The sequence below is a fragment of the Botryllus schlosseri genome, chromosome 3, assembly GCF_051294905.1.
Source record: "Botryllus schlosseri isolate E-star chromosome 3, Bs_hap1, whole genome shotgun sequence".
NCBI lineage: Eukaryota > Metazoa > Chordata > Ascidiacea > Stolidobranchia > Styelidae > Botryllus > Botryllus schlosseri.
This window is the reverse complement of record NC_137238.1, coordinates 25,606,296-25,628,930: the sequence shown is the minus strand read 5'-3', so window position 1 is coordinate 25,628,930 and position 22,635 is coordinate 25,606,296. Positions and strand designations below refer to the sequence as shown.

At 39.5% G+C, this 22,635-nt stretch overlaps 2 protein-coding genes and 1 long non-coding RNA gene across 3 annotated transcripts in view; 2 read left to right on the top strand and 1 right to left on the bottom strand.

Moving 5' to 3' along the window:
• Positions 1-22,635, top strand: part of LOC145435413 (uncharacterized) — a 428,570-nt gene that overhangs the window by 337,618 nt on the left and 68,317 nt on the right. The window lies entirely within an intron of this gene.
• LOC145436528 (uncharacterized) overlaps positions 1-22,635 on the bottom strand; it is a 62,981-nt gene that overhangs the window by 14,248 nt on the left and 26,098 nt on the right. Inside the window, exons 14-16 of the mRNA XM_080313891.1 lie at positions 19,748-19,837; positions 6,413-6,454; positions 6,296-6,352 (exon numbers count right to left, since the gene is read on the bottom strand). Of these exons, the coding sequence (XP_080170017.1) occupies positions 6,296-6,352; positions 6,413-6,454; positions 19,748-19,837 (189 nt within the window). The remainder of the gene's footprint in view (positions 1-6,295; positions 6,353-6,412; positions 6,455-19,747; positions 19,838-22,635) is intronic.
• On the top strand, positions 1,079-2,655 carry LOC145436196 (uncharacterized). Its single transcript, XR_013914208.1, has 2 exons — positions 1,079-1,314; positions 2,336-2,655. It is a non-coding gene; the product is annotated as an uncharacterized LOC145436196 (long non-coding RNA).

Genomic DNA, 22,635 nt, shown 5'->3' with positions numbered 1-22,635 from the left:
TGTAGTAACACATTAAAATATCGCGATAGTATTCACTGAAACTCTATTTGATAAACGGAAAACTCAGTCGTGAATAGAGTTGTAAGTTTCAAGGATTGTTTCAAAGTATGATCTTGAAATGTGACTGGATCAAAGTTGGTAGTCATGTTTGTCAAAGTCCAAATATTTCATTTTGGATTATCTGGATTTACCTTTAGTACATCCCGCGAATGGATTCCGATGCGGTACTATAACATTTTTGATAATGATGACTCAAGGATTTTCAATCAACAATACTGGAATTTTTTGGTAATGTTAGAGTTGCCAAATGATTAGTTGCGTGTTTTTGTTAAGTGTTTGATTTCAAGTTAAAAAAGACAATAACTGTGTAATGCACATACTTGTGATTCTTGATTCTTGTAGAGTTATAGTTGGTATTGATTCTATAAGAGAGAGAGTTCTTTTTATTCGTCAACCATGAAATATAGTAAAGGCAATGTCCACAAACATTCACGTCCAATAGTATACATTTTTTAAATTTTTTCCTCACTATAATTTGCACGGTCTAGACTGGGAGACCCGATATGACCGAAGTCTTCTAGGCCGGAGTCACCCAAGCATATTGGCAGTATTAATTATAATATGGATCAATTTTTTCTCTCAGTCAAGTAGCACCGCAAAGAGTAACGAAATAAACAAAAGTAAATAAAAGACAGCAACACTAGTGAAGGACGGTCACCATAGTTAACAGTGTGATCAGAAAATAACAATTTGACCCATGTACACAGTGGTAATATTATTGTAGCATATTAAATGAACCAAAACAACAAACAACATTACTGTGGTCATGAGAAATGTTCTTCTTAGTACTTGGATAATAGAAATTTGCAATAGCGAGCTTTAAATGTATGATAAGGAAGAGTACGGTACAAAGTTGGTACATTGTTCCAAAATTTCACACCTATATAAGATAGGGAATTTCTTGACAGTCTTGATGAATTCAATTTAACAAATAGGGACTGATTCTGTGAGAATCTTGTGTTATAATGGTGAATTGAATTGGGGCATTGAAAAAAGTTGTCGAAATATTCAGGTAATGTTCTTCATTATATTGTTTCATGATTGTTACAATTTCAAATTCATACAAATCCGAGACCTTGAGAATGCCCAATTTTCTAAATTCAGGACTGACCCTGCTACGTGCAGGTATATTAGATATAATCCTAATGGCTTTGTTTTGTAATACCTGGAGCTTGTTGATATGCTTCTTGTAAGAGCAGCCCCACACTGTTATTCCATATGTAAGATGGCAGTGGACGAGCGCATGATAAACAGGTAGGAGAAGTGATATTGGAACCAGCTTCTTCAGGCGATAGAGTGCACCAATGCCACGAGATATTTTGCTTGCTATGTAGTTGATGTGATGGTCCCATACTAGATTATCATCGATAATAATACCTAGATACTTGACAGATTGACTGGTTTTAATCAAAGAGTCCTTTAGTTTGAATTCTGCGATCGCATTGTTGAGAGATCCTTCAGAGTCAAATACTAGAATTTTGGTTTTGAGGGGATTGATATGTAATTTATTCGAAGACACCCAATTGCTAACGGAGGCTAGTTCAGAGTTAGTATTGTCAATGGCAGATGCATAGTCAAATCCAGATGTGACAATACTAGTATCATCTGCAAAGAGTGTGATATTTCCTGGGGAGGAGTAGACAATATCATTTATAAATATGATGAATAATAGTGGCCCCAACACAGAGCCTTGTGGAACACCTGTAGTTACTGGTAGTTCCAATGACTTGATTGAATTGATTTCAACAAATTGGGATCGATTTCTCAGGTAGGAACTGAAAAGTTTTTTTGCAATTCCACGAACACCGTAATACTCAAGTTTTTTTATTAAGATAGTATGATCAACGGTGTCAAAAGCCTTTTTCAGGTCGAGAAATACTCCACATCCAGTTTGCTTCGCACATAGTATATCATATAGTTTCGGGGTCATATGAATAACAGCTTGAGAGGTAGTATGATTTTGTCGAAATCCGAATTCGCATTGATTTACCAATTTTTTGTGGCATAAGAAATCATTTAGTCTTTGAAATAATAGTTTTTCAAAGATAATTGCAAAGGGCGACAGGATAGATATTGGCCGGTAGTTTGAGATAATGTCTCTGTCACCATTTTTGAATATGGGAATGACTCTAGCTATTTTGAGATAGTTTGGGAAGATTCCTAGATTTAATGAGTGGTTATAGAGAGTAACCAAACTATCACTAAGTTGAGTGCCAATTAATTTAACAATATAATTTGGTAGCATATCATAACCTTGAGACTTTTTGTTTTCTAGTGATGCAAGAACAGTTATGACCTCAGCACTTGTGATAGGTTTCATGAAGATGGAAGATTCTGGTGAAAGGCCATAAGTTCGCTGTGATGGAGCAGTTTGGTTGGCTAGTTTGCAACCAATTGATGAAAATAAATGGTTGAACGCTTCACATATTTCACGTTGATCAGTTTTGGTTAGACCAGTTTCCGAATCTATGATTTTGTTTGGTATGCAAGTATTTGTGCCACGATTTATTATTTCACCAATCATTTTCCAGGCGATTTTTGGGTTATTTCTATGTTGTGCAAATTGCTTTTTGTAATAAAGTTCCTTGGCTTTTATTTTGACTTTGGAAAGTAGATTTGCATAGGACTTGTAATGAGAGTGGTTGCAAGCAGAAAAATTGAGTAATAAATACTTCTGCAGCTTATTCCTATTACGGATAGATGTCAAGATGCCCTTGGACAGCCATGGCTTTGCAGAGAGTCTGCGTTCGCGTTTTGATTGAATTCGCAATGGGGGCATGTTTATCTACAACATCACATATATCGTGCATAAATTTATCAAAAACTAAATCATAGTTTTTTTCATCAATTTCTGTTCGGTACAGATTGGCAGATATTTCCTCGATATCATCCGTAAAACTGTCGTAGTCCATACTACCAAAATCCCTACGCTTGTAGCGGCTATTGATAAATCGGGTTGTGGTTTCCAAGAGACAAAATATAGGGTAATGATCAGTCAGGTCAGTCAGTCAGTCAGGCCGTCTACGCCGGCTCTGTGGTAATCTAATTACCCAAACATTACCATGCGAGTAATTCCTAGATTTTGCAAACTATTTTCACGCCTTTTTGTTGAAAGTACGACATGCCACCAGCGGTCTATACCCGAAAGTACGAATCATCGCCGCATCCATAAGAATAACGATATATCGAAGTCGCGCTCACCGTAAACGTTGGGATTCCCTCGAATACCAGACGGCAGGTCATCACCGCAGCCTATACCTGAAAGTACGACTCACCAACACGAGTTTTCAAGGTATATCATCGCCGCAGCCTATACCTGAAAGGGTGGGGTCATCACCGCGCCCATAAGAAACAATGGCAGGTCACCACCACAAGGGGGGTCTAAAAGGGTGGGGTCATCACCCCGGGTTTCGCGGCAGGTCACCACCCCGCCCATAAGAGCCCATGCAAAAAAACGTTAGTTCGCGACCGATCGTATATACTACTGGTATTATCACAGTATATTGCTGTAAATTTCCTGGAAACTATACCCTAATTTGCTTACAAGCGCAAATCGTATATGAGACACAATTTTGTTTCAAGTGATTTTTTATCATCGTTTTCTGAGTGATTATTTGGAATTGAGCATATTTGCTTTATATGACATAAAATTAATTGCATTATTGCAACATTAAATATTTGAGTATTTTATCTAGATAGCACTGATTGGGGTTTAAGTTAGGCTTACCATATTTCGGAAATGAAAAAAGAGGACACTTTTTCAGAAATTTCAGACATGCAAAACTGGAGATGAATTCTCAAAAACAGGTAAATTTCACCCGCTTCATGATCGGTTGACTGAAAAAAAAAAAAATAAAAGGTCATCAATTCCGCTCAGAGCTCAAAAACACGTTTTTCACTCCACATTGCCAGGTGGATGACTAAAAAAAAAAAAAAGGTCTTCATTTCGCTCAGAGCTGAAATCACCGCTTTTTCCTCCGAAATACCCGCCGGAGCTTCACTTCTGCGCTAATTTGCGGCATATCACTCGCAATTTCCTCTATATCTGACCTAAATTTTCAAAAAAGAGGACAAAATCTCAAAAAAGAGGACAAAAGGGCGTCCTCCGAGGACACTTTCAAAAAAGTCAAAAAAGAGGACGAATCCTCTTAAAAGAGGACGTATGGTAAGCCTAGTTTAAGTACATAATATCCGTGAAATTTCTTCAAACAGGACAAATATAATACCGCGGAAATTTGATGGTGTTTGCTCTATTATGATTTTATACAGCCTTCAGCGTGTATAAATGACAATTAGATTGAATTTCTGAACTTTATAATAAGGTAATATTTTTTATTGGGCCGATACCGCGAAAATACAAGATTTTAGCCAGAATAGCCCCTAATATTTGAAAAAATCCAAAGCCATATTCGGAATCAGTGCCCTTCAAAACCTTCCGAACCACTCTTGCATTATAAGCCTTATTAGTATGTGTTACCCAGTGCAGTAAGTTTTTGTTGTACTAAAATCGTGAGAACGTTGTGCTTGATTTTCAAACAAATCGCGTTTATGCATTAGTTTTATAAAATTATGAGCATACGAGATACTCGAAAGGTTCCGTTGTATAATCCAACAGTTTAAGACTTGCAGGGACGTCTGAATTTTTCCGTTTCTCTCTTCGCTATCCAAACGATTATGCATATATTTTAATGAAGCCTAGATTACAGTATTTTGTTGTCAGCTCCTGCAGAGCTGTCCCATTAGGTAAGTTCTCATTTCAAGGATGGCCTGATGAGACCGCCTAAAATTATATTTGTTGCTGGTTCGTAGCAAGAAAACAACGCAAAACGAAAATATCTTTCAGCAGAAATCCTAACAGGAAAGCGGTTTCCCACCTCTTACCTCCCTCAAGACCAGTCAAATACCCCAACCCAAACCCCCCCCCCCTTGGTATGCAAGCTTGATCCAGGCATTGTACCAAAACTAGGTGTTGGCCACTTTAACAAAATCAATAGCTGGAAAAAGACCTCAAATTTAAACGACAGCGAATTATTCAAGCAATCTTGATGGCATTGAGATACAGCTATTCCGTCACATCACATCACACCAACGCTGCAACAAAAACAACAGATGACATGCACAAAAAATATTGATGAAAGATTTGTAAGTTATTACAGAAACTCTTATATTGGACTTGTTCTATATTGTTACAATACCTCCCTATTTCGGACTAACTCATTATGGATTCAAACTATTTTAAAGGAAAAAGGATTTACCCTGCACAATGACACTGAACACGCCATCAATATAATTTTGAACATAAGAGAGGCTTTCATTGAAATGCCGACAAATTCGCAAAGTTGTTATTTGAAAATCGTCACATGAGTCCGTTTACACTGGCGTGTGGGTTCCGTGCGATCATTTGCACATGTTTTAATACGAATTGATTTCAAAATGTGGTGCATTATTCGCTTAAACAATATTTGTGGTTTGCGACCAGCAGACCTAACCGCCACGACGGCACTCATATTCGTAGACGAAGTTACGATCATGAATGGCAGTAAGTACTTGTACAATCTACATCCTTCCGAGAGCTTGGAAAAAGTGACTCCGTTCTACATATCAAATGCGCTTTAGCACCGCAATAAAAGCCGTGAATTTCCGATTTAATTTATTGTTTTGAAAAGGATTGATACGTTATCAAAGAAGGTCGTTCAAATTGGGGAGCTTGCTGCAATCTTTGCAATATAGCATTTCAATAATGCCCGGGGTAATCATCGTTCCTAGTTTTTGAGGCTTACGAAAGCGCAATGCTTGTGAACCAATATCGATATCAAATTCCACCTTCGACACTATTAAGGTCAACGATACTCCACATGAATAAAATGCTCGGTGAACGTATTCTTTAGGTACGTTAACTTCGAAACATTCGTTCAGTCATCTAAGCTCAAACGTCCAAAATCGAAAGAACGAATATCTTTCTTTCTCGGCAGTAAAATTCACGGACGGAAGAAGACGGCTTAATTTTACAGAGAAACTTTCGAAATCGTGATATGATATTCACATAAAAAATTGAGCTGCAAAGGACCTGTCTTCAGAATGAAACTTCTTATTTACCATCGATTTGATTCAAGTAGAAGTAACCACTACCAATACTCCTTTCTAATTGTGTCAACAATACTTGATTTGAGTTTGACGATCGAATCATAGTATGCCGAGCCGTAGCTGCAGGTTTGACTAATACAAATGTACCAACTTTGATGACATGGATGAATTGAATATTGAGATGTTGGTGCCACTTCTTGCATAGCATCTGTTGAAAGAAAATTCATGTCATATCAAATAGGTAGTGAGAACGATATGCGAACACAACCTGGCTCAATAGATCCTTGCAATATTTGAGCCGATTCAATCCCTGAAATTGTAGTGAGTTATTCAAACAAACATCGGGCAACAAAATATGTCTTCTAAGCAGGAGAAGGGATATTTACTATTTATTGTATACAGTCGGAGTATCGGATTAATCCAGGTCACCATATCGAAGTGGACAGTATATATCACATGCTCAGTTTTTAAGTCCATAATTTACATGGTTGATGGTTCTTCCCAATCAACGCTTCCAGTATTACGTCGGTGAAGATAACCGATTTTTGTCAGGATTACATCCTTATTACCAGTTATTGCCCGTTTTACAAATGTCACGAAGCGATTTACAAATAGTCTGGAATAGAATCATACTGAAGAAATGTTGAATTGTAGTTTAAAAACGATAAATAATCTCCAATGGATCTGGTTGATACAGTCTGTTCTATTGTTGTAGTTTGATTTTTCTTGGACCCATTGAAAGCAAGCGCTTGAAATTATAATTTTTTGCATTGTAGTTTGTGGTTGATATTACGTATAACGATCCTAGTACTTTCATGTGATATCAGGAGATTGAGGTTGAAATGGATCGCGCAAATCAGTGTCTGCAAGTTTTTTTTGAGTAGAAATATTATCCAACCGTCTGTGGAAACAGTGTTTCCTCTACTTTTTGTATGCGCGTAGCATTCACTTTGCTGCGAAGGACAGATAAGCTGATCTGCTATACGGAATCTTTCTTTAATGTTCTCGGATATTGCATACGTGAACTCGCATCCATGACTTCGCGAGACGCCAATTGCTAACTCTAACCTACATTATGTCCAGACCCGTAACTGCCGCACTCAAAACCCCTCAATCAGGGGGGGGGTGCAAGCGAGCTCTAAGGGGGTCAAAAACTATTTCGTGTATTAGCATAAATTATAGAGTATTTTTTGAAACTTTATGAAAACATTTCAAAAATTTCCCGTGCTGCGCGCGATGTAAAATTGCCAGTTATCTTGATTTTTGGGTAGCATTACTCTTCCGCATAGAAAAAATACGCATGATTTATAGAAATGGGTATATTGGCGATGGCCAATACACAATACTTATAAAGTAGCCCATGTAACATGCGACTCCAAGAAGTGTGCCGGAACGATCGGCAGCGAGAGAACCTTGGCCGAGAAGGACTGCCCTAATGCTGACCGAAAACTCCATTATAGATACAAAATACTGTCTTGGCAATCTCACAAAACAAATACCATCCCGCAAGGAAAAATTATATGCCAGTGAAGAAATACCAATTTGAAATCGTGTGCGTCTTTTAGCTTCGTAGCCTACGTTATGGTGATTCTATATTTTTTTATATAGCAGACAGGAGGTCACGAAATACCAACGGGCCCTACAGTTTAATAGACACCTCACTCAGCACTACCGGTAAATCTAGTGGCGGCTCGTGACAATATCGAGTGGGGGGGGCAAGGGCTGCAAGTGGCTTTTTATCAAGATGACGTCACAAGGGCGTTTTCCAACGTGAACAAGTAACTTAATGATGGTACAGTATCCCCGAAAACAGTGATTTTAACGTGTGTGCCACGAGAGGTCTGCCGGTGAGCTGTGACTTGAAGTGTGGTAACTGCGTAAACGGCGTACCGAACGAAGATTCATGTTCGCACTAGACCTGACTATAATTATCTGCAGAAATTGAAATGACTATAACCAGGGTTGCCATCGTCATGGACCCAAAAATAAGGACAGTCAGAAAATTAGATTAGCATGACAAAGCGTTTTTGTACGTACTTTGTATTTATACGAGACGTGGAAGATCACATTCTATACTTTTCGCCAGAAACAATCTGTTCCAGCAACTCCGTGTTATTAGAAAGTGCTTCATGGATCTCACGACAGCTCAGGTCTAGGTTTACCTTTACTCAGGGCCGAACAGCACTTCGTCAGCCCCCCCCCCAAAAAAAGAACCTTGGTCTTTCCCCACTTATAGGATATACTTTGTTGCACCACTTATAGGGTGATAAACCAACTCCATCACCTCGTGAATAAAGGGGTCAACCAAGATGGAAAGAGGCCGTACACCAAGTTTAGACAAAACCATTTTTGAGTGTATGGAGCAAGAACTCCAGTAACAATAATGCTTGTAGTCTTGAAACTTATTTGCGATGTTGGAATATTGCTTTGAACAATTGCGATGTGCAATAGTTAGTGAGGAATGATTGCTGGTATTTGACAGTATGGAATGCCCAGGTACCCTCTGCAGCAGCTGCCTTGTAGTCTGTGGTCGTTGGTGCTGATCGACTTGCGGAACAATTATTCATCGACTGGCTCAAATTAATCATTATGACACACTTCTTGTATTTTGCGGTATCAATGTGAGTTGAAATAGCGGTCTTTTCTATGGACTCCGGGTTAATGTCACAATTGCAGATATTGTCATGTGCGAAACACTCGCCCTTTAAGCTTCGTTAGATACCTTTAAATTCTCTCTCATAATCGCCACGAAAAACGTTTCTACGGCTGCTCATTTTAGCTAATCAGATTTAGCCTTATTAGTAGCTAAAACTATATGCGCAAGTGCAACATAATTTAGATAAATTTATCAATGATTTATAGCTTAACTACTTTTTAACCAATGTGGCGTCTGCACTGCGTCTTTTTTTCCGTGCTCAATATATGCTGCCTTCCCCACAGCTTGAGCTTATTCTGCTGTAGACCAAACAGCAGGAACCTGGTACTGCTGTTTACTGCTAAAATGACGTCCGCTGCGGTAGCTTGGTACAGACTAAACTGCTATACCACCCACTGTCTTAGCTATCTCACCACTTAGAAGTCAAATCTTATTGTGTGTACGTCACGAGAGTTCCTTTCATATATGATGTCATAAAATCTCGACGCAAAAGCATAATTTTAGAATATTATGCAACACAGATACCAGAGGAAAACGATCGAAGTTCTGTAGTGGTTGAAAATAAGACAAAATAAGGACGCAAGTCGAAAATAAGGACATTTCTTAGAAATAAGGACAGTTGGGTTTTCTAAGACGTGGCCCTTCAAAATAAGGACAAATCTTAGAAATAAGGACGGTATGGCAACCCTGACTATAACTCAAGGGATTGCGTAAGCCTAAATGGAAAGGTCAACGAGTTCGGACACATACGCAATCGTTATCTCATAGATTGGGCCTGTCATATTGAATCCAAAACATCATTCTGAAGAACTAAGAATAGCAGCCTCGGAAATTTGGTCTCGGTGAAGCTTGGGAGATTTTGGATTTGAAACGGGAGACTGTAACACGACACATACGGCTTTATTACTGTCTATAGGTCTGCTGCGAAATCGCCTTTGGAAAATATATTACCGAATAAATACCTGGATGAACGCCGTAAACTTAGTACACTGTTACTAGGGTTGCCATACGTCCGGAATTTCCCGGATATGTCCGGAATTTCACTGAAAAATCTGCGTCCGGGGGGAATTTCTAAAATATGCCTAAATGTCCGGAATTTTGAAGGCTTGAAGTAGGCTCGAAAGTTCTTCTTAAATCAACATAAACAATATTATTTTCAAGAAGATTTATGCAATTCGAATTTCTTCTTCGCGCTGCGCGCGAGGTAATACAACATATATTGATATTAGTATGAGCAATGAGCACCAGGCACCACTCTCACCAAGATGCAATCGAAAAAAATATAAATAACCATCATTTACTGAAATAAGTCTAATGGTAATAACAATTATAAGCTAACGGTATATTTCTACAGTGGATGCTTCAGTCACAGATAGTGGTTTCAAATCTTGGGGTCGTTTGCCTCTATCTGAGGATCGCAATGAGGTTGGACGTAATCACCTTCCTAGGCCGGGAGTACAGTTTGCGCCAGCTGAATTTTTTAGTAATCAGCTTATCCAGTTTTTGGCTGGGCCACGGAACATTTTCAAGTTTGAAATGAGGTCGCGACTATAAAAGGTGGGAAATCACCGGATGTGCAACCTGCTGGTTCATTTCATAATAGCCTAATGGAAAAATCATGACAGAATTTAATCAAAATATTTAACAGCCAAATGCATATAGTAATTGTCCGAGAAGCTATACATCGATTACCCTATACTGGGCCCAAGATCAGTGCATTTTTAGGCGGAAGGGGGCAGAAATTTTTTTGTTTCGGACCTGATTAAAAAAAAACAGATAGCAGATAGTCGCCCCGACCTAACAGTATAGCAGTGCTGTCAAACACGATCCCGACAGGCCAGACACGGCCCGCCAGACGATTTCATCCAGCCAATGAGAAATCTATTGCAGACCCTAGCACAGGGGCGGGAACATACGGCCCGCGAATGGATTTTGTCCGGCCCACGTACAGTTTTCCGTCTCCCGCGGCTACAATCTGCCAAGATTCCCCACTACTTGCTTATTACGTCCGATTTTAATGACTGTATGTTATTATATACAATATACAATGCATGCGCACTGTGCAGCGTGCGAGAGTCGCGCTTGCGATTAAGTTCGTCGAAGCGGGAAGACTTGCATTATCGGCGTTGTGATGTACTCTACCCTAATATCGTTTGTGCTAATCGTGGTATTTGTCGACTACAATGGTTATCTACACGAGGCCGATATTTCTTATTTTTGTTTTCGTAACCGCCGACTTGTAGCACAGCACACTACTAGGCTCTTGTAAGACACCGCTTATGCCAGGGGTCGCCAGCTCAGAACGGGTCGCGGGCCACTTTTCAAATGTCGTAGAAGCCAATATCAAGCCAATATTCAATATCGAGATAAAATAGGTCACACAGTTGAACAACGATGCTATCTCGTCACCTACTCAACCCTAATGAATTGATATCTTGGTGAATTTGGGGTACCGAGCTTATCGAACTCCTTGAAATCTGAATTACGGATTGCACTGTATGACAATGATGTTCTCAAATCCACATTGTGTTCGTCATTATCGGCGAGAAATGGCTTTGAAGTGACATTGCTGTCGTTAAAATACATTCATTCAGCAATCCGGCCCGCCAAGTACTTAATTTTACTATATCTGGCCCGCCGACTGGAGAAGTTGCCCGCCCCTGCCTAGCAAGTATCGATCACCAGAGCTCAAATTTCAGATGGCCCAATTCATGACCCATGTTCCACCCCATTCCTGTATGCCAGGGGTTCTCAATCCGCGGCCCGCAGACGTTTATTTTGCGGCCCGCGACATCTTTCATTATGAACGCAATTATTACTGACACGGTATTGTTGCACATCAATTGAGCTGCTTAGACAAGACTTATATTAATACGCTCTAAAATTGATAACAATATGATATGCAACTGTGAAGTGCGCAATCAGGCCCTGGTCGCGCGAAGCGCGCATATTTTGCAAGATAATGACTGAATTATATCAATAAATATGTTGCTAACATACATTGGGGGTCGCATCTGTATACCACTGTGCTCATTGGCAAGGACAGGATTACTCGACGTTTAGACATAGCAATAACGAAGGTATCAGTGAACATGCCTCTATCATTTTGTGCAAATGTTTTGTCAACGATCTCACTGCGAGTGCTCAAGCGAAGCCGCATGTTGGACGACACGTTATCTCTTAATTGGGAATATAGTTAGACTCAATTCTGTGAATAATATGTACTTATAATTTTCAGAAGGGGGCTCAAATACTCAATGCAAGAAATCTAGTGACAATGAATCTTGCGAAGTACCGAGAAAAATTTGAAGTCAAATAAATCTGCTATGATGTATTCTACTTTATGGTCATATATACGAAGATAAATGTGGCTGGCCCCTGGATACGTCAATGCGTCAGAACTGTTGTTTTAGTTATCATCAAATTTCGCGGTCATGTTAATCAAATTTTGGTTGGCCTTGCAATTGTACCTGATGTCATAAATAATTTCCAGAATTACCTCGCAGACCACACCTAACCTTCTCGTGTGCCAAATTTGGCCTGCGTGCCTCGGGCTGGTCGCACCTGATCTGTATGGTTATTATTAACTGTGATTGGTGGTACATAAAAATTCCATTGAAAATTCTTTGAAAGCAAATGTTTTCATGATAGAGAAGTTGGAGTCGGAGTCGGAGTCGGAGTCGGAGTCGAAGTCAGGGTCATTCTCACAAACTCCGACTCCGACTCCAGTCAGTATTTTTACCACGATTCCGACTCCGACTCCGACTCCAGCTATTATAGTTTTCACGAATCCGACTCCGACTCCGACTCCAGCTATTATAGTTTTCACGAATCCGACTCCGACTCAGACTCCACCGACTCCGACTCCACAGCCCTGATACATAAGCACATTTTCAAAGCTTCAGAGGGCATCTATTTAAACATCTTTATAGCCATTGTTATACTTGAACATGAAATGAACTAGAAAGGCTGCATCTGAACACCTGTAAAGTGTAAGCTATATGAAAGATATTAATATTCTCATTCTAGCGATCAAAGATTAAAGTTTTATGACTTCCTACCGCCACGTTGTGACGTCACACGCAAAGTGCCGTTAATGTTTCAGCTCCAATGGCCGATACCGATAATTCTTTCAAAGTGTGATATCGTCTCGATATTATCGACGAACAGATAATCGGTCGGGCTCTAGTATATTCTATCTTTTGACATCTGGTTAAAATACCAATCTTTCAGACACGCATTTGCGACGAATAAGCATGATATCTCCAGACTTATACTCAATCTGGGGATTTGGAAGTACGCAATAATGGCCCTTGAGCACCATCTCGCATTGCGTAGAGATAGAAGTTTATGCCATTTGATTAGTGGTAATCTTTACTATTTTCTTTGAAAGAACGGCATGTTCTGCACATGTCACAGATAAACTTAAAATCATCCCTACATCCTCGGTTTTCTAATATTTTCATCTGAAATTCTTGCTTGGTGGATTGCACCTAGTTTTCGTAGTGTTTTACCACATCATCTCCGAATTTGTAGCTGAGAGTTGGATTTGTTGAAGACGTTGGATTGAAGAACTCTAATATATGGTTTAAGAATCGATGATGTTGGCAAACAATATGTGGGATATGAAAACTCATGCTCATCATTGCATTTCGCTGTTTCGAAACAACGCCATTCTGCCGTCCAGTATTAACAGCTGCTACGGAGTCACAATGATATATGATATTTTCAAATTTTCCTGTACATCATATTCTTCTAATAGGTTATCTAAACCGCTGAAAATACCTAGAGTTGTTCTACTTTCGCATTTTCGAACACCCAGTTTGATTTGTGCCAGACGAATTGAAATTATACGATATATACAGTCTACATCCAAAATCGGAATTAATAATTAATTAATAATTATTTAATATTGACTGTAAACAAGAACACGATAGGAATAATTCAATCTGGCGATCAAAATGTACCAAAATACTATTTTAAATCTTCGCAATTGGAATTGGGTCAGTTAAATTCAAATCAGTCGATATATAAATTATATAGTCTGTATCTTCAAAAGAAAGCCTATCGTTCATACCGTGAAAACTGGAAAATTTTTGTGCGGGAGGTTTTTGTTCAAGCAGTCTTAACTTTTTTCAGTTTTGAAATGAGGACGCAAAAGTTCATCATTTGTGACTACAGGACACATAAAATTTTGATTTTTTTTCTACTCATAACCCTAGTGTATATACATCAAATATATCAAGACACGAAATCGAGGCTCGACCGTGAACATCGTTCCTTGATTTTCTAGCCAAGATTTGCATGGTTGCTATAGTTTTCCAAATCAATGTCCATATTGTTTATGCAGTGTTACGTCGGATACATTCATCTCGGAACCGTTTTAAAAGTTTGATCAAGAACATCCATACTTTCTTGGCGTCTGAAAAGAAATTGCTAACCTAGTGAAGTAATTGACAACATTGCAACCTGGCAAATTGTTTAATATTGCCATCAGGTCATTCCATAATAATTTTGAAGATTCATCTCGGTGTTCAATACAGCCAAAATCGACACACACCGATGCCAAGTGTCCCAATGTACCAATATAGAGATCAGATACATATATGCCATTGTTACAGTATAGTTACAGGGCAAATCAATTGTTGCCGCGAGTGCTTACTAGTTCCGACGGGCGAAATGAGTAAGGAAGCGAAATCTGGGCTGTTTCTCAGTGTGAGGGGCGTTGGGATAAATGACATTAGCTGTAGGCCTATGCTACCTCAGAGGCTATCGGAAAATAATAATTTATGGCCAATGTTAGGTATTGAAAAGCACCGAAAATACCGAGATTTTCGTCGCAATTTCCTAATTTACAATTTTCTGTACCTATCAACAATAAATTGTTGTCATACTGTTATAGTTCAGTAGTACAGTTGGGGCGATGCCCAATCCCAATAAGGGCGAGAACGGCACCATTATTACATCTTAAAATGGAATGATACGTTGACTCATTCCTATGGTAGTAACATGTAAGAACCTACACAAATCGTGTTTGGTTCTATGTAAAAGTGTAGGGATAATAAAGCTCATATGTGTACCGTTGATAGGTATCGTGGAAATGACAAATCATTTACTCGGTTAATAGTTGTTTTTAAATATTGTCTCGCATGATATTCTGAGCCCAAAATCTTTGTAAAACAGGAATGTAACCAAGCCTAGATGCCTGATTAGCCCTATGCATAAGTAGACTTTCAACCTTTGACAAGTGCAATAATTTTCATGATTGCCAATCAATCAATCCTGGGTTAGTCCTATTCTAACAGAGTGCATTGTATGGAATATGTGGTTTGACAAGCGAAAGGATTTGAAGGTGCTATAGTGCAGTGTTGGGATCAAGTCACTACCTTCGAGTCACGAGTCATCTCGAGTCATTACACATTTTGACTCGAGTCAAGTCAAGTCAATCGATTTTCGAAGGTGACTCGAGTCAAGTCAAGTCACTCGTTTTTTGGAGGTGACTCGAGTCAAGTCGAGTCAAGTCAAGTCAAGTCACGAGTCAGGTCACAATTCAAGTCAAATTGAATTTTCGAAGTATCAGGATGAAACAAAGTCATTACATTTTGCTAGCTGTGTGAATAACAGATTGATTGGTGATATATCTTGAATCATTTACCGAGTATTATGTTTTAATTATACGTGCAAAAAGGCGTTGTATCGCTCACGCACGCTTAGAGCTGCTAAAAAAATACGTGAGCCAAAATTGACAATCGAATACGAAGCGCCGAGAAGTTGGAACAAATTGATACGGTACAATACACTACCCATCCAGGGCCATCCACACATTTGTGAGATTATAAACGCATAAACTATATTCGTTCGATTCAAATCATACAAGAGGGTCGGCTAAGGTTGGCACTTCGCGATGTAAGCACTGAGCCGTTTAACAAACAGAGATACGTTGCTATTAGATTATTCTACAGCTAGTACATAAACGTAAGCTGTGATCATTTCGTTTTCGGTCAATTTATTTGTGATGTAACAATGTAGAATCAGTGAAAAGTACAATCAGTGAATGACTGATTGCTCTCACAAGTCACACCGGCGTATCGCGAACAATCCGAATATAAAAAAGATGCAGCGATTTAATCGACATCGTTTACTAGATGACTTGAAATTGACTCGTGAATTTTGCTCCGAGTCACGAGTCAATCCACATTTCTGAAGCGACGAGTCAAGTCAAGTCAAGTCATTTTTGCAAAGTGACTCGAGTCAAGTCAAGTCATGCGAAAAAGGTGACTCGAGTCTGACTCGAGTCAAGTCATGACTCGAGTCATCCCAACACTGCTATAGTGTCAGGAGTTTAACGGATTATAACTTCAGACAATCAAACTGGAATTTTGCGATTTCACTATTTCCAGCGTTTCACACATCAATCAATGTCAGTCAGTTGTAAGTTTGGGTTGATGAGAAACTGCGATATTAAGAATCATTTTCACAGATGAAATAAATGGAGTTATTTTAATAAGTTGATTAATATTATTATTATTATTGACATTTTTACAGTGGTGCTTCTCGCCTTTTCCAGGCTATGTGCACGACACGAATGTTTTGTAATGTTCATAGGTTTTCGTCTTTGGTGATGTTGGGGACGACATCTTCATTCATTCATAGATCAGTCTCTCACGCACGCCTGCGTCCCAGTCTGGTTCTTTGCTACCGAATTGAAGCACGGCTCACTTTCACTCTGGGCTTTTTAATGCACTGCAACTGCAGTGAGGTCGGCGACGACGAGCCCAGAGAAACCTCCGACGCATAGAAGTTGGTCCGACCCAGGATTCGAATCACCACCACTGGTTGTTGTTGTTGTTGATTATTATTTGATTGGCGATTATAACGCAAGTGGTTTTGTTCGCCATATCCAAAAAGTCATTTATCATCTAGGGGTTGGTATTGCATTACAAAATATAAACTTACCAACCGCGCCACTCGCTTGCCCTCAATAAGTTGATGAAATCTCATGGAGTTGCGAGTGCCTTTGACCCTTCACCACGTTATTATCAAAACCATATCACACTAGCACGAAATATTACCGTCTAGACTCAGAGTGTCTGCTCGGAGGATAACAGCGTAGTTTGTATCTTCTCTTTTCGACATGGATACACTTACACACTTTACATATGTGCGACTGGGCTAGATATCGAATGGATGGTGGAAGAAGCAGTTACGGTGCGATCATACTCACATTCTGGCTGTTGTTTGCCCATATATTTTGAAATAAACGATTGTCCGTGATCCTGATTTCGTGGTCCCGCAGCTCCCTGAGGTTGCTGACAGTCGTTGGTACTCGAAGTTATTTGTGATGATGACATATTACCTTTAAAAACGTATCGTGAACTTTTGTTAGACGTTAATTGAAATCAACAGTTGTAGACCATGAGAATATTGAAAATTCGAAGGTTTTTATTCGCAAGAGAATATTGCAGTAAAACTACTTGGGTACTTCAAAAAAGTAGAATTACTCCGATACCGCGCGCCTCTGGTCTACCCCAGTTGTTCTAAATGAGGCGCTATACCCCCCCCCCCCCTTACCAAGTGAGCGATTTTGATCAACAGGGAGGCGAAAATGTTACAACGGCTGTATTTACCTAATCGGCACGAAAGGCACGTGTAAAAACGGGTAGTGATGGGTCTCCCTCGAAAGTTGACTAAGAAAAAGATTAACTCCGCAACGAGTAAGCGTGAAGACGGGTCTTTCGAGAGTCATGTCGAAAAAGTGACCATATTTTAGTCAATATACCAGCGATCAGAGGTTAGTTGTATAAAATTTCTCGTTTGTAAGTCCTCTTTTTCGGCTTCGAAAATATACGGGAGGAAAATTTGCGTCGAGCTTATTAAAGGGGAGACGAGTCGAATAACGTTGGGCACCACTGGTCTACACCTAAGATGGTCAAAGTAGTGAAGAAATCTACTCGAGAAAAATTAGAAATAGCTACGAAAAATACCACTCGATTACAAATAAAAAAATGATTTTAGAAGCAGCCCAGTACTACTTAAAATAGAAGTATAATAAGATGACACTGAATTGCACTTAAGTAATTAAGTACGTAAGTAGGTATTTGTGAAAACGTCGCGAATACGCTCTCTAAGACTGTTAAAAGCAGCAAGCGGACATATGCATGCTGTGCAGAAAGTTGTCTTCGTGCTTCAACATTTCAGAGTTTCGATAACAAAAAAAAAACGTTTTGTTCCCCCTAATTTTCTTCCTATCCCAGTGTGTCTCACTCTTGGCCGTATAATAGGGCCGCACGTAAGACGATGAGCAATACGTAAATAGTCCAATACCGCGTTGCAACATTGCGAGATAAGAAAATTTACTGAAAATATGGTCGATTGCATAAACACCTTCATGAAGGGTCGAGTGGGTAGAGGGTCGAGTTCGAAGTGTTGTGACTCCAGTCCGAGTCCAAGTCACTGCGTGCACTGCTCAGTTTTGGGTTTAATCCGTTTCAACCCATTTTTCAACTCTGCTCGAGTGATATAGAATGGCTCGCATTCATAATATCGTACTTTTTTCCGTTCTATCTAATCGTAATCCAGCATTCTAGCCGCACAGCGAGTGTACAAATAGGGAATAAGTGGTAGGCTACTTGACTTTGCAGCGTTAGACCGTTGGGCGACAACCACTATTGATACTGTATGAAGAAAAAAAACATTAATTATCTTCCCCCTTTTTACATATTGTAGTTGTATTTCTCTTCATGCGCGGTATCGTTTCTGATTGATCTTTTAATAATCTGAGTTCTCTTGTCCGTAGCACATGTACGTAGAAGCCTAAAATTACGCAGTAAAATATTATGTAAATGGCATTTTACGAGCTGCCATGTTGTTGTTTCAGGTAATAATTGTCGCAAAAATCGGTAATGCCGTTTCTGATACGAATCCGTATTGCTTTTCACCTCAACTATGGACCTTATAATAAGGCGGATGACACAATTACATTATCTGTTAAAGCCGCTTCTCCAAAGCAAAACTTTCATTTGCACTCCACGACGCGGTATAATTCTTATGTGTGGAAACTCTGTACTGAGCAACACGAATACAGCTCTGCGTGGCGTTCGAAGGGCTCAATTTCAGGCTTTTGACAGCCCGTGAGATCGTGTTTACGATTGCTTTTCAAAACTATTCACGTATATTTGCTTACTTCAATAGATTTCAGCGGGGCTACTTCTATTTCTACCTAAGTAGCTTTCTTGACTAATTTGACAATATCTGGTGTAGACCCATAGAACTCCAGGGATACAAGCAATGTAACTCTGCATGTAGTAGAATGCTGCAAATCGTCGCAACTTCGGTAGTATAAGTGCAATGACACCTAGACGACAGAGCTACTCGCATGTTAAACGTTTTATGCATTGTTAGGTTAATATATGTAGTTCGAAGAGGGGATCATGTTGAAAAATTATATGACTTTACCCGCAGAATCCTTGCGCCATCGGATATATTGTTGAAGAGCTTAACGGAACATATGAATTCGGGTTGAAATTACGTGAACACATTTTAACTATAGGATGCTTATCGCAATGTCCCCGAGACTCTCGTGCGCCTATGGCGTCTCCCGCAAACTTTTTGAGGAAGACATATTGAAAACCAAGGCGAAGAAATGAGATATTTTTTGCAAAGGCGAGGTGGATCCTCAGCAGATGAGCCATTGTTGCGCGAATGCCTAGTCGCAACACCTTGGAAATCAAACATTAACCGTGTGAATGCTTGATTGTATCACGTTAGAAATGTTCACTATCTGTAATATATAGCATTAAATGATAAATGATATATTTATTAACTACCTAATTGCGAAGGTTGCGCTTCACCAGACGGACTATTGTTTCGTGAGTTGTGATTCGATGGCATTCCTTTGAAACAAAGCAGCCAAGCGAGAAAAAAATGAACCAACAATAAAATGTTAACCATTCGTCATACACAACGCACCTTCATGATAGTCGTTCGAAACATCCAAGTGCATCTGTCCGTGCAGGTGCTCGAGTCCTACCATAGATGCTGTGAGCATGGAATAATTAGAAACAACAGCCAGGAAAGAAATGGATCTGGACCAAATGGTCCAACGACCATAGAAGAATTTTCATGCAGCCGTCAACATAAAATTTGAATTTATGGATGGGTTGATAAATGATCGAGAAATTTTTATTCAACTTGAACGTTTACGTCGTGCTTTGTGCGATTCAATGCGTCTTGATATTTCGATGTTGATATAGTATCGTCCTTACAATCTCATCACTATACAGTACGAATCCAATGTACTGCACCCCATGAAGAAATACAAATTGGGAATATTGGCGTCTCACGAATGAAGTTTTTCAGGTACATTCGGGAGATTCCAACTTTTGACCAAACCGAAAATTCTGATACCACCTCTCCCGCTAAACCTGATAACCAGGGTTGCCATCGACATGGACACAAAAATAAGGACGGTCGAAAAAATTAGATTAGCATTAAAAAGCGTTTTTGTACATACTTAGATTGTATTTATACGAGCTGCAGCATATCACATTCGATTCATCTTATTGCTAATAGTTTCGTCATTTTAATTCACCACATGACTGCAATATATTGAAAGATAAGAAGGTGTCGAACCGACTTGGATTATTCTTCGAAATCAGACCCCCACCTGGCCTAGCAAAAGAAGCTTATATAAAAGTACAGGAGACAAAAAAGTGGCATGTGTTGGAAGCCGAGATCGATATGTCAGGTCGTATTCCGGTAACCTAGAGGGTTGACAGGGATTCATTCTATGTATATTGTTTGTATTCCGACTTGAATGTGGAGAGGTCGGATAGCCGGCGAGGTATTGGTTCAAAAATTGTGTACGGCATATTTGATAGAGCGATGATGATCTTTTTTGTCTACCATATGGTCATAGTTGGACGACGTGGACGCGTGCGCGCGCGTGTCCTGCATTTTCGATACCGAGGTAAGGTTGTTGAAGTTTTCGGGGTAGTAGCACTGACACATAAACTTGACTATTTCTAGTTTCCGCATATCTTTCATGTTTAGGACATCGAATCTTTTGAGCAGTGATTTGCTGGACACACATCCCGGTCCCGTTGGGGCCCTGGCTATGATACGAAGAACCTGATGCTGTGTTTTTGCAGTGGCTCCAGTGCGTGAACACCAGCAGCCTCCAAAAACAGATGATGCCATATTGTTACTTTGTTTAGATTACTTTTTGCAAAAAACAAATTTGCCCCAGCGACTACTTGTTATTAGAAAGTACTTCATGGATCTCAACACAGCCGAGGTCTAATTTCATTTTACTGGTAGCTGGGATTTGACTGTCATTTCGATCTCACGTCCATTTTGACAGGATTGCCGAGCGCTAAATTTAATAAAATGGTTATCAATGGGAAGCTGTACTCATTACGAAAATATAAATTTTATTCGGCGCATGGCCCTGGAACCCCCCAACCCCCAAAAAACAGCCTCGAGTTATGCATTCGGATGGAGTTTGGCTTTGTCGCGTAACTATGTTATGGTTACCGTATTTTGGAAATCTAAAAAGAGGACACTATTTCAGAATTTTCAGACTTGCAAAACCGGAGGAGATTTCTCAAAAAGTGTTAAATTTTACCCACATCGTGGTCGGCTGACTAAAAAAAAAGTTTAACTTTCCGCTCAGCTCCCGAAATACCCGCCGGAGCGTCACTTCGGTGCTGATTTACGGCATCTCAGGCGGATTTTACTATAAATATTACCAGAATTCTCATGAAATAGGGAAAAATCTCAAAAAAGAGGACAAAAGGGCGTCCTTCGAGGACACTTTCAAAAAAGTCAAAAAAGAGAACAAATCCTCTTAAAAGAGGACGTTTGGTAACTCTAAACTATGTAGTCTGGCTCGTTCTCTTGAGCTGTACTCTCTTTTTCCCAGGCAGAATTGTTGTGTCACAATGGAAAATTCGAGGATGATTTTTGAGGTTCCAGGGCCATGAACAGAGTAAAATTTATATTTTCGTAATCAGTACACCAGCAGCTTGCCATTATTACCCATAACGATCGAAGTTCTGTAGTTGTTGAAAATAAGACAAGATAAGGACGCAGGTCGAAAATAAGGACATTTCTTAGAAATGAGGACAGTTGAGTTTTCTAAGAATGGCCTTTCAAAATAAGGACAAATCTTAGAAATAAGAATGGTATGGCAACCCTGCTGACTACTATAAGCATTCGAGAGTAATACGTGCAACTATCAATATAATTGACGAAAGTCATTAATCAATGTTTTAGTGTTGTTTATATGGGGGTCCAGTGTAATTTTTTTAGAGGGGGATGGGAAAATTGGGTCGATGAAGTGCTATATCGGCCCTACCTACTTGTCCCTGAGGTTATTTATAGATCACCACCATCGTTGTCAGTATGGAACGAAGACCAATACTTCTTAGGGAGTTTTTCCAACAACTTGTGGTTCGCGCGATCTCAGAGTTGTTGCTCCTTGTATAGTCCTAATTTCATATTTGAGATTTATCTCATTAACAATCTGAAGAGCTTCTTGGAGGTACAGAACTTCAATATACAATTAAATAGTATATTCATATTGAAATGAACCCGAATATTTTCGGCTGACACTCGTCAGGGGTAATCGTCAGCAACTAGTAGAGAATTGGAAAGAACATTGTATATCAACAATCGTATCACAAAATATGACGTCACCAGCATGAAAGAGAGAGCGTTCAATGTATTATTTTTAGGTGGTACACGAACTCCTTTTGTTGACAGAGTTTTGGTTGGTGTATTTTGATAAAAGTTGATTCCAAGGCACACAAATGGAATTGTGATCGGCCTCGCCC